Source organism: Squalius cephalus, assembly GCF_949319135.1.
Source record: "Squalius cephalus genome assembly, chromosome: 7".
Classification (NCBI taxonomy): Eukaryota; Metazoa; Chordata; class Actinopteri; order Cypriniformes; family Leuciscidae; genus Squalius; species Squalius cephalus.
Genome location: NC_137128.1, coordinates 24,769,047 through 24,779,772, shown reverse-complemented (window position 1 = coordinate 24,779,772; position 10,726 = coordinate 24,769,047). Strand labels below are relative to the sequence as shown.

The 10,726-nt window shown below is 36.3% G+C and overlaps 1 protein-coding gene across 4 annotated transcripts in view; it reads right to left on the bottom strand.

The window, feature by feature from the left end:
- Positions 1-3,359: 3,359 nt before the first annotated feature.
- rxrga (retinoid x receptor, gamma a) overlaps positions 3,360-10,726 on the bottom strand; it is a gene marked incomplete at its 3' end in the record, with an annotated part of 25,763 nt that continues 18,396 nt past the window's right edge. For 3 of the 4 annotated variants that reach the window (XM_079875796.1, XM_079875794.1, XM_079875795.1), the window contains exons 3-10: positions 9,619-9,757; positions 9,320-9,499; positions 9,033-9,193; positions 7,337-7,466; positions 7,126-7,258; positions 6,541-6,632; positions 3,754-3,859; positions 3,360-3,586 (exon numbers count right to left, since the gene is read on the bottom strand). In XM_079875796.1, the coding sequence (XP_079731922.1) occupies positions 3,439-3,586; positions 3,754-3,859; positions 6,541-6,632; positions 7,126-7,258; positions 7,337-7,466; positions 9,033-9,193; positions 9,320-9,499; positions 9,619-9,757 (1,089 nt within the window). Of the gene's footprint in view, positions 3,587-3,749; positions 3,860-6,540; positions 6,633-7,125; positions 7,259-7,336; positions 7,467-9,032; positions 9,194-9,319; positions 9,500-9,618; positions 9,758-10,726 lie in introns of those variants that run through there. The other variant, XM_079875797.1, reaches the window with a different exon arrangement.

Here is a 10,726-nt window from a genome sequence, read left to right as displayed (position 1 = left end):
GTATGGCAGCTGGATTTCTCCTGTTGGCCAGAAACTTTAATTAACCACTGCAGCCCAATTAAAGCATGATGATGTACAGACTAGAGGATCAAACCTCCCACACACACACATACACACACACACGTTGTGTTTTCATGTTTTATGGGGACCTTCCATAGACATAATGATTTTTCTACTGTACAATCTGTATATTCTATCGCCTTACACTAACCCTACCCCTAAACCTACCCATCCCTGGAAACTTTCTGCATTTTTACATTTTCAAAAAACATCACAATATGATTTATAAGCTGTTTTTCTCATGGGGACCAAAAAATGTGCCCACAAGGACAAGGATTTAAGATACTGGCATCTTTGTGGGGACATTTTGTCCCCATAATGGTTTACCAGGAACACACACACACACACATACACACACACACCAGACAACAGCAGCAAAGTGACAACACCAGTGCATTTGTACTGACAGAAGAGTTAGTGACCCTTGTTAAAATGTCCTTGGATATCAATGTTGCACAAATGGGATGAGCGGTTAAGTATATATTTTTTTATGGCTATTAAAATGTCAGTGTCCAGTGGTTCTGATACTGGATTTTAGTGCATAAATGTTCCTAATGCGGTCATCTTATGGGTCAAAATGAAATTTTTTAATCAAATTCAGAGAAACCAAACCATGTCATTGCAGAGGTCCTGCACTTTTCCCAGACTTTATTTAGTTGTCACAGATGGTGTTTGACCTTTCTAATGTGGTCATGAAAATTAAACTATGTAACTATCAACAAAAAGCCCAACATATTTCTCTTGTTTCACTCTCATGAGTCACTCAGTGTGGTCCAAGATTTGGTTTTATGTAGGAGGTCAAGGCCATTTGAGTGTTTGGCGATTGTTTGGGTGGTTGATCAAGGTTGTTTCATAAGCCGAACTGAGAAGGATGGTGGCGTAATGACCTCTTAATACCCAAAATCCAACCAAATCCAACAATGCAGTCATTAACAACTATATTGTGCTATGTAATAAATGTTTCGGCTTTTCTCTCAGCTCCTGACGCAATAAAATGACCATGTGCTGCGAAGCAACTTAAGAGAGAGAGAGAGAATACATCCTCTTTGTGGGAAGTGGTTTTTGTTCTGAAGTAATGTCTTTCAGATGTTAAAGCAGTGCACCACACCTCCAAACACACTGCAGTGATTATTTCAGTCCTCTGGTTCGGTCATGTGCTTCAAAAAGTCAACATTGCCTCAGGGACGCCCACTATTCAGACGCATTAGTCCACGTGTCCCCAACAATCAAAGCCAATACAGTCAGACTCTGTTCAGACATTGTTGTTAATAGTCTGAACAAAGTTTGAGAAAATGAAAAAAAGCAAAACCTTAGAGACAGATCATGTTCTTAGTATGGGTTTTCGTTTTTTGTTTAGAAAGAGGCAGTTTAGGCCACATTATTGAGTGTCTCACATTACAAAATCAATTATTGACACAGGTACTGTGAGGTTTGTATCGTAATATTGATTGCTCAGTCATCGCGTCAAAGCCAAAGATGTATATTTTGCAGACTTTTTAACACTTATGTAACCCTCTGTAATGTTCCTGTATAATGGCAAGATAAAGAGCTTAGCTTAGCTATAGTAATCTAGTGTAGATATAGGGGCAATATTGATATAATAGTGATATCATTTCATGGTTTCTCATTATATAATTGTGCACATACGGAGATGGATTATGGATTAAATTCATTTAACGAATGTTTGATTTGGTAGAATCTGTAACAATACATTTTAGGACCTAGCCTATGGATTAAATCCAGTGTTCATGTGTGTTATATCCACCGCCATTAATCTGCACCACTGATGTGAATGAGCAGGACATGTTACTGATGGCACACATTTTTATGCAGCAAATTCACAGGTGAGACTAAATAGTTTGTTGTTTTGTTACATTTGTCTAATGTCTACGGTTATTCAAGAAATCATATAATCACATATTGTTATGGCATTGTTATCAAACCATATGGACACATAAAGTGCATTTTCAGTTCCATAAATACCATCAGTCTAGACACTCAACAGAGACAGATGAAAGAAGCACATTTCATTCATGCCTGCTGAGAAACGCATTAATGGTGTTTATTTTCTGACCGCTCCAGACATTTTACAAGTGCTTTTTAATTTTAGGGGAAGAAAGTAGTTTCTCAACCAGTGAGTCACAAAATAATTGATTTAGAACAATCAGACAGACCCGAACAACACTATGACACCTTACTTATATAAAGTTACAGCACTGGGGCTCATTTTAGAATGAAATGGATGTTTTTTTTGTTTTGTTTTTTACTTGGAATGTAACATTGTCACATTAAATTAATATTTTAGTTGGTTTAGTAAAGAGTTTTAATTTGTAATTAGATGTAATTTCATAATAATTATAATTAGATATAAATTAGGGCTGTCAAAAAATTAATCGCGATTAATCGCATCCAAAATAAAAGTTTGTGTTCACATAATATATGTGTGTGTACTGTGTATAATTATTTTGTATATATAAATACACACACATGCATGTATATATTTAAGAAATATTTGCATACATATACTGTATATATATTTATATAGTTTATATTATATATAAATATAATTTTTTTATATATAAATAACACATTTTTCTTAAATATATACATGCATGTGTGTGTAATTATATATACCAATTTAATTATACACAGTACACACACATATATTATTAAAAACAAACTTTTATTTTGGATGCGATTAATCGCGATTAATCTTTTGACAGCCCTAATATAAATTAAAAATAGAAATTTCACAGACAGGGCTTAGATTAAGCCAGAAGGCCTTAGTTAAATTCGGACATTTAAGTAGATTTTATAAAAGTGCCTTAGAAAAAAACTTTATTGATTTTGAGACAAAACAATGGCAGTGACATAATTTAACACCAAAGACCTATATAACATGATTCATTAAAACAAGAAAACTGGTTGTGATTGTGTTTCTGAGACAAAGGAAGGTGAATCTGGGTTTTATTTTACAACTCACTAATTGTATAGCTTGTTTGTTAAAGGTTAAAGGTCCACTGAAGATTATTTTAAAATAAGGCAAGAATAAAACATTTGAAAAGACTGATTTTTTTATTTTCACAGAATTCTAAACTCATTGCTGGTGACTGTTTATACAGTATTGCTTTGAATTAAATATTTTCACATTTAGTTGTTGCAGCTATCACAGTTGGTAAAATCTATGTACAAAATAAAGGTTTACAGTACTCTTACATTTTACTTTAACAGTGTCTCTTTCTTTAAAAATACCAATACAAATCTTTCATTTTTCTTTTTTTTTCTTCTTCACATCGTGCTTGGTAAAAAAAGAACTTCTTTTTGTTATAATGGGGTTAAGTGTGCGCTGGGGGATATGTACATGCAGCAAGACTTTTGTCATGTGATTTGATGCGGCGCTTCCAGCATCTCCATGAGGAAAGTGTCTATAGGTGTGTCTCCGATAAGTTTGAAGAAGAACAGGTGCTCCAGGCACTTCAGTCCTATGGAGCGCAGAGCGGGCAGACGGAGGAGCAGCTTGGCAAACCTGAAAAGAAAAAAAAAAAAACCCCACTCAGACTCCACAACTATACCCGCATGACCTACATACTGTATCTATTTACACGAATAAAGAGCCAAAGTCTGTCTTAAAATACAGAAGAACAGAAGTGCTGTTACATCAATAATATATCAAGGTTTCAGTGCGGGAACTACCTGCCGGGCTGATCGGGGTAATTGTGTTTGGTATAGGCCTCCAGTGAGGCGTACACCTTTTCCCGTAATGCCTCGACCTCTGATGGGTTTGACAATCCTTTCGCATCTATAAAAGGGACAGTTACATAAAACATAAGAACACATGCATTTGTCATCCTGACTTAAAACTGAATGTTGCTGTCTGAACAAGAAATGTATTTATTCAATCATTCACTGTTAGAAAAAAAGGGTAGCACTTTATTTTACAGTCCTGTTTCGCATGTACATACTATGTACTTATTATAGCAATTATAATAACTGGGTAATAACTAGTTACAAACCCTGAACCTACCCCTAAACCTAACCTTAACCCAAGTAGTTACCGTATATTATCAGTACTTTCTTGGGTAAGTACACTGTAAGTGCACGTACTGTAAAATAAAGTGTAACCAAAAAGAAGTGTTAGGGGTACAACAGTGTGTCCCCCCAAAAAAGTACTGCCTCATTGACAAACTGTTGTCATTATGAAACATTAACATTATATTTTATATAACATCAATTCATAAATTCTGATTAAGAAAATCCTATATTGCGATGCAAAAAAATATTACTTTATAGTAAGGTCTATAGTCTACAGCATTTATTAATCTTTGTCAATGGCAATTTCAACATTTACTACTACATTTAAAAAAAAACTAATTTGTATTTGTTAACTTTAGTTAATGCACTGTGAACTAAGAATTAGATTTTTACTAATGTTTAAAAAGATTAATAAATTCTTTAAAAATATATTGCTTCTCATGTTAGCTAATGAATTAATTAACAAATGAGACCTTATTGTCAATGGTTACCATTATTTCTGATCAAATATATTCTCATGAACTGTATTGGGACATGATTATTTGTATCCACCTATTTCCTACGCCCCATGACGCGTTACATGAATTATGGGAGTAACATCTGTTAATCGGTAAACAATCAGCGAAATGAACGCAATAATAAGCATTTTCAAAAACTGTCTGCAATGAGATTACATTATTCTACTCACCCTTCAACTATCGAACATTAAAAGGAAATTTTAAAGTGTAAAAGCATTAACAAAGAACTTTCAACAGACCTCAAACTACCTCAAAAGATTGATTCATTCTGCAGCAATATTACGGAGATAGCACACGTACGTCTCCAAGATGTCTGTTAAAGAGCGGTTCATCTGATAAACATCTTTAAAAAGTCAGTTTTACATACATTCTAAATCATAAAAATCTTAAAGACGTTTTCTAAATGACTATTTAACATCTGACAGATGAAAACACGCACATCAAATCGACGTCTCCGAGATGAATGTGTTCTATCAGGTAGGATGTCTATATTATGTAACATATGTTGCCTTAATCAAAAGTGTTCTTTAACCTTAACATTGAGGGATAATATTTCAAAGTGCTTTCCGTCATTTTGACAAATAACAGTGACAAGCAGGGCAGGGCCGATAACCGTGAGAGAACGGCGCGAGGCTTTACGTTCATAAAATTGACAGCTCATTCAGTCAAACTGACAGATAAGGCTTATTTGCAGCGCAACCTTATAATTTGAAATTAATCGTTTTTTTGAGTGGACCTTCCCCAAACCGGAAGAGCCTCCCATAATTCAAAACGCAGTAGGCTAATTAGGTAAAAGCTGGATATTTATATAAAGCAGCAATATTATTGACTTGACCTGAACTGAGCTGATGACAACACATATTTCTGCAGAGCTGCTTTATAGATGAATTGAACTCATTCCTTAATTGATGAACTTTACACAGTTTTTACAGCAGAATTGAATTCTGTTTGCATCATTTAAAGGGATAGTTCACTTTGAAATTAAATTTTGGTATGTTTTAGCTTACCTCAAGGGCATCAAAGATGTAGGTGTCTTTTTTTCCGCAGTAGTTTCAATTTTGATATTTTTAGGTCAAACCGTTCTTGTCTGTCAGTCATATTATGAAGGTCTGTGGTCACTGTCTCAAAGAGCATGCACAGAGTCGAAATTAAAACAATTCCCCATCGTCCAAATTAAACAATTCCCCATCGTAAGTACACATTGATGGCCTAAGACAAGAAACGAGCGGTTTGTGTGAGAAAACAAACAGTATTTATATCGTTTTTACCTCTTGTAACACAGCCACGTCCAAGTGATCTGAGGGCGCGCGCGCATCCTGCTGTGTGACGTGTGTCCAGACTGGTTCATAGTTATATACACTAGAATAGATGCTGCCTTGGCTACGGCATTCGTTAAGAACTGCCGTAGCCAAGGCGACATCTAGTGTATATATCTATGCACCAGATCACTTGGACGTGGCTGTGTTACAAGAGGTAAAACGATATAAATACTGTTCGTTTTCTCACACAAACCGCTCGTTTCGTGTCTTAGGCCATCAATGTGTACTTACGATGGGGAATTGTTTAATTTGGACGATGGGGAATTGTTTTAATTTCGACTCTGTGCATGCTCTTTGAGACAGTGACCACAGACCTGCATGAAATGACTGACAGACAAGAACGGTTTGACCTAAAAATATCAAAATTGAAACTACAGCGGGAAACAAAGACACCTACATCAGGATGCCCTTGAGGTAAGCTAAAACATACCAAAATTGAATTTCAAAGTGAACTATCCCTTTAATCATTGTTTTCCTGTTTATCCCTGTAAAGTTGCTTTGAATCAATGTATACATGCTGTATAAATAAATGTGACTTGACTTTAGGCAGATCTGTCTGTCTGAAATTGTCTGGACCTTGTGAAGGTTCGGGAGTCGGGACAGGTCTTTACCTGGGTTAAAGAGGACGATAGCTCTTAGACAGCCCAGCTCTGTCTTGTCCATCTGCATGTCCTTCATCTTAGACACCAGCTCTGTTAATACCCTGTAAACATTATTATGTATTTAGATTAGCATATTGGATAAACAAGGATTGTCAAAGAAATGTCAAATCTAAGTGATGCTAAAATGATAAAAATAGTGGACAATGTCATATGGAAGTGACTTATTCTAATGCAGAGGGATCAATCAATGGAAAATCAGTATGTGCAATGCTTTACTTGAAAGGCGTGTTTGTGCTTGTGTTTTGGCGGGACAACCTGTCACTCTCATGAGATCACAGCAATAGCAAACCACAACCATCCAATCAATTATCGATGGACAAAATCATGTCCCGCCCTACTTTTTTTTTTGCTTGAGAAGCTGTATCACTTGGATATACAGTACGTCACAATAGGGAGGAAAGACTATCGCAACTTCTGTTTCATGCCGACTTTAAAAAAATGCCACTTGGTTTGCTACTTTTTTAGAACATGCATTCACACATTTTTTAAGTGTGGGTTTGAGGTGGTGAGGTGGATTCTGTGTTGCGACCTGACCTGTCAAATATCGAGCCCACCCCGGCGCTGTGAGCACTGCTGCGGTGGACATGTAGGCCGGTGGCCAGGAGGATCCCGTCTTTAACCGTCACTGAACGGTGTGAGAACGAAGCGATGAGCAGCTCGTTCCAACCTAAACACAAACACACACACTGAGAGCGTGCGGTACATTCTACAGACGCATTTAACATCTGAATAGAGGGGTACTGACCTGCTCGAAGCAGGATGACCTGGTCATCCAGAGGGAGGTCAGAGAAGTGCGGGATTCTTTTAGCCCACTCAACAAGAGTGAAGAGCTGCTTGTCTGCGGCCTGGCAGATGTTGGTCACTGGGTCATTTGTCTGAGAATCAGAGGCAGAAATACGTACGTATTAAAGAATTGATCATATGGAAGAAAAATACGATTAAAATGAAATCTCTCTCTGATATCCCAATTGTTTCTTAAAGCTACACTGTGTAGGATTTTCTCCCATCTAGCGGTGAAATTGTATATGACTACCAACTGAATATTACTTTCAAGCCCCTCCCATTCCGAGGCCGTTTTAACTCCTACAGTGGCCGTATTATTTCAAATCTGCCGGCAGTCGCGAGTAATCTCCCCCTTGCATTCGTCACGGTGCCACTGAGTGTAAAAACGCGAAAGGCGAAGCTTGAATTTCCAGGTATGTCCCTCTTTGGCTAATGTATTTTCAAGATGGAGGCACAACATGGCTTCCGCCATTCGAGCGACTCGCTCGTATGTATTCTAAATGGCAGATTATATACTTACGAGAATACTTGATTAGTTGGTTGAAGTGATTACTCATTAATGAGAACGTATAATTTTGAAAGAACAAAGTGTTTTTTGCTAAAAATCAACTTAAGATATTACACAGTGTAGCTTTAAGACAGCACCAACATTTGATTTAGAGAAAAAAAGAGGTATTTCTCCTGCTTGTCAAATTGATAAAGACCCTAATTTTGCACTGCAAAATATCTTGTTTCTTAAAACAAGATCAATTTATTTGAGAAGCTATAATAGTAAAAGAAAAATTAAATATAATATATAATAGCAAAATATACTATCAATTAAAATACAATATAATAACAAAACTAATAATAAACTAATATTAAAATAGCTTAATTCAAGATATATTCTTTGCAAAAGAAAAAGGTCTTGCTCTTATAAACTTTTTTGTTTCTGAAATTTATCTTGTTTTAAGGATTTGTAGATTTTTTTTTCCTGGAAAACAAGACCAGAAATATTTTTATTGATCAATATTTTTAGAGTGCACCGAAGACTGCAAATGTGACACTTCATTAGTGAGCTATTATTTCTCTTCGCTGAATCAGTAATTATCTTTTTGAAAATGTTATTTTTTTCAGGGGTTTTTTATATGGAAATTAATACTTTTATTCAGCAAAGACGCATTAAATTGATGAAAAGTGACAGCAAAGACATTTATAATGTTAAGAGAGCTTTTTATTTTAAAAATTCTTTCTATTCATCAAAATAATTTATCAGTTTCCAAAAAAAAGAGCAGCAAATCAGCATATTAGAATGATTTCTGAAGGATCATGTGACACTGAAGACTGGAGTAATGATGCTGAAAATTCAGCTTTACCATCACAGGAATTAATTCCATTTTAATACATATTAAAATAGAAAACAGTTATTTAAATTGATATAATATTTCACAATATTACTGCTTTTACAGTATGTTTGATAAATGCAGCCTTGGTGAGCATAAGAGACTTATTTCAAAAACAATGACAAATCTCACCAACCCCAAACGTTTCAACAGTATTGTGCCTTCAAAGCTTTTTATAATATCTTTAATATTTATCAGAATTCCATCATGTTAAAAAGTAAAAATGAAATGCAGTTCACAGGGACATCATATTGCTTTCTAAAAGAGGTGTCTCACCGAGTTGCCCGTGCTGGACTCCATGTAAGCGTCAGTCTTAGGTTCCACTGCAAGCTCAGCGTCCAGAATCTTCTCCACTGGCATTTCCTCATTAAAGCTGCAACTGGACTCCACCTCATTATCGCTCTTTTCCCGACCCCGCTGTCTCTCTTCTTGCACCGCTGTACACACGAAAAAACTTCATAATAAACAATAATCGCATAATACACAAGCAAAAAAAATTCAAGCAAGGTTCAAATGACCTGCACAAGTCATTGATGAAGGTCTCTTTCATTTGTGTCACTCACCTTCTCTCTTCATGCCCATGGCCAGACACTTCTGATAGCGGCAGTACTGGCAGCGGTTCCGCTGGCGCTTGTCTATCAGACACTCCTTAATTTCTCGACACGTGTATGTGAGGTCTTTCCGGATGGTTCTCTTGAAGAAGCCCTTGCATCCTTCACAGCTGTAAACACCATAATGTTTCCCTGTAGGTAGAGAAATCTTTCTTTAAACATATCCAAGAATACAATTTCAGTCTGGCTCCAGTCAAAGAGAGTATCAGCATGGCTAAACATGCACTAGTGTGCAGTATGAGGGTCATTACCTGAAGATCGGTCACCACAGATGGCACATATGTGTTTGGAGAGGGACCCCGGGCTGCCGCAGGAGTAACTGCCCAGTCCCGCCAGTCCTGGAGGAGGTTTAATGTCTTCTGAGCTGCTAACACTGTTCAGAGAGTTCATCTGTAGGGAAAGACAGAGTAACGAACAATGGAGTGAGCTTGTGTTTGTGTGTGTGTGTGGTTTCCCACTCCTCTTTGAATCATGTGATTGGCTGAATGGGAATGTTCATTTACACCTTTTGCATTCACTCTCTGTGGCTTTGAGCCTTATTAGACATGAGTAGTATACATTATTCAAGGTGTTTACATGATCGAAATGTGAAATACTGCAACAATGGAATATAAACGTCAGAGTGCTTCAGCTAAATGTTGTAAATAAAAGTCATTAATTGCAATCAAACTTGGCTAAGTGTAAAATGAACTTTGTCTTCACCAGTAGAGGGCAGCAAATACTTGGCATGGCAAGTTTTATGAGCGAAACAAGATGCTGGTCAAGTACAGATCAGATGGCTGTTATAGAATTAGACATGCATGCCCAGAGAGAGATAGAAAGGTCAAGGAATGGAAATTGAAAACAAACCAACTAAATCCCAACGGGTTAATAGACCAATAATAGCTTAAAAAGTGGATCATGAACTACAATGTCAGGATGTGCATTTTTAATGAAACTTAGAGCTGTGCAATTGTTAATGCATATTTCATAAAATGTTGTCTTTCCTCAAACTTTGCAAAGAAGCACTATTTAGCTTTCAACTAAACAGTGTACTAATCTCAAACTTCAAGCATTAGCCTATACGCAACAACAAACCAACCCCTGCTGCACAAATGCTGAATAAATTCATGTATTTTTGACAGTTCAACTTTATTTGAATTTACTGATAGTTCCATACCAGAATAGTGTCAGACCTGAATATGAACTTGATAACCCTTGTGAAAAAGAAGTGTGCTTAATAGTACTGAATGTGCACTTGTAGTGTACTTGAAAGTATACCTAAAATAACTGTACTTGGAGATAATATAATATGAATTAAATAAAAGTCCACTTAAGTGTTCTCAAAGAAAGCACACTTTCAAGATTGTTTCTAAAAAC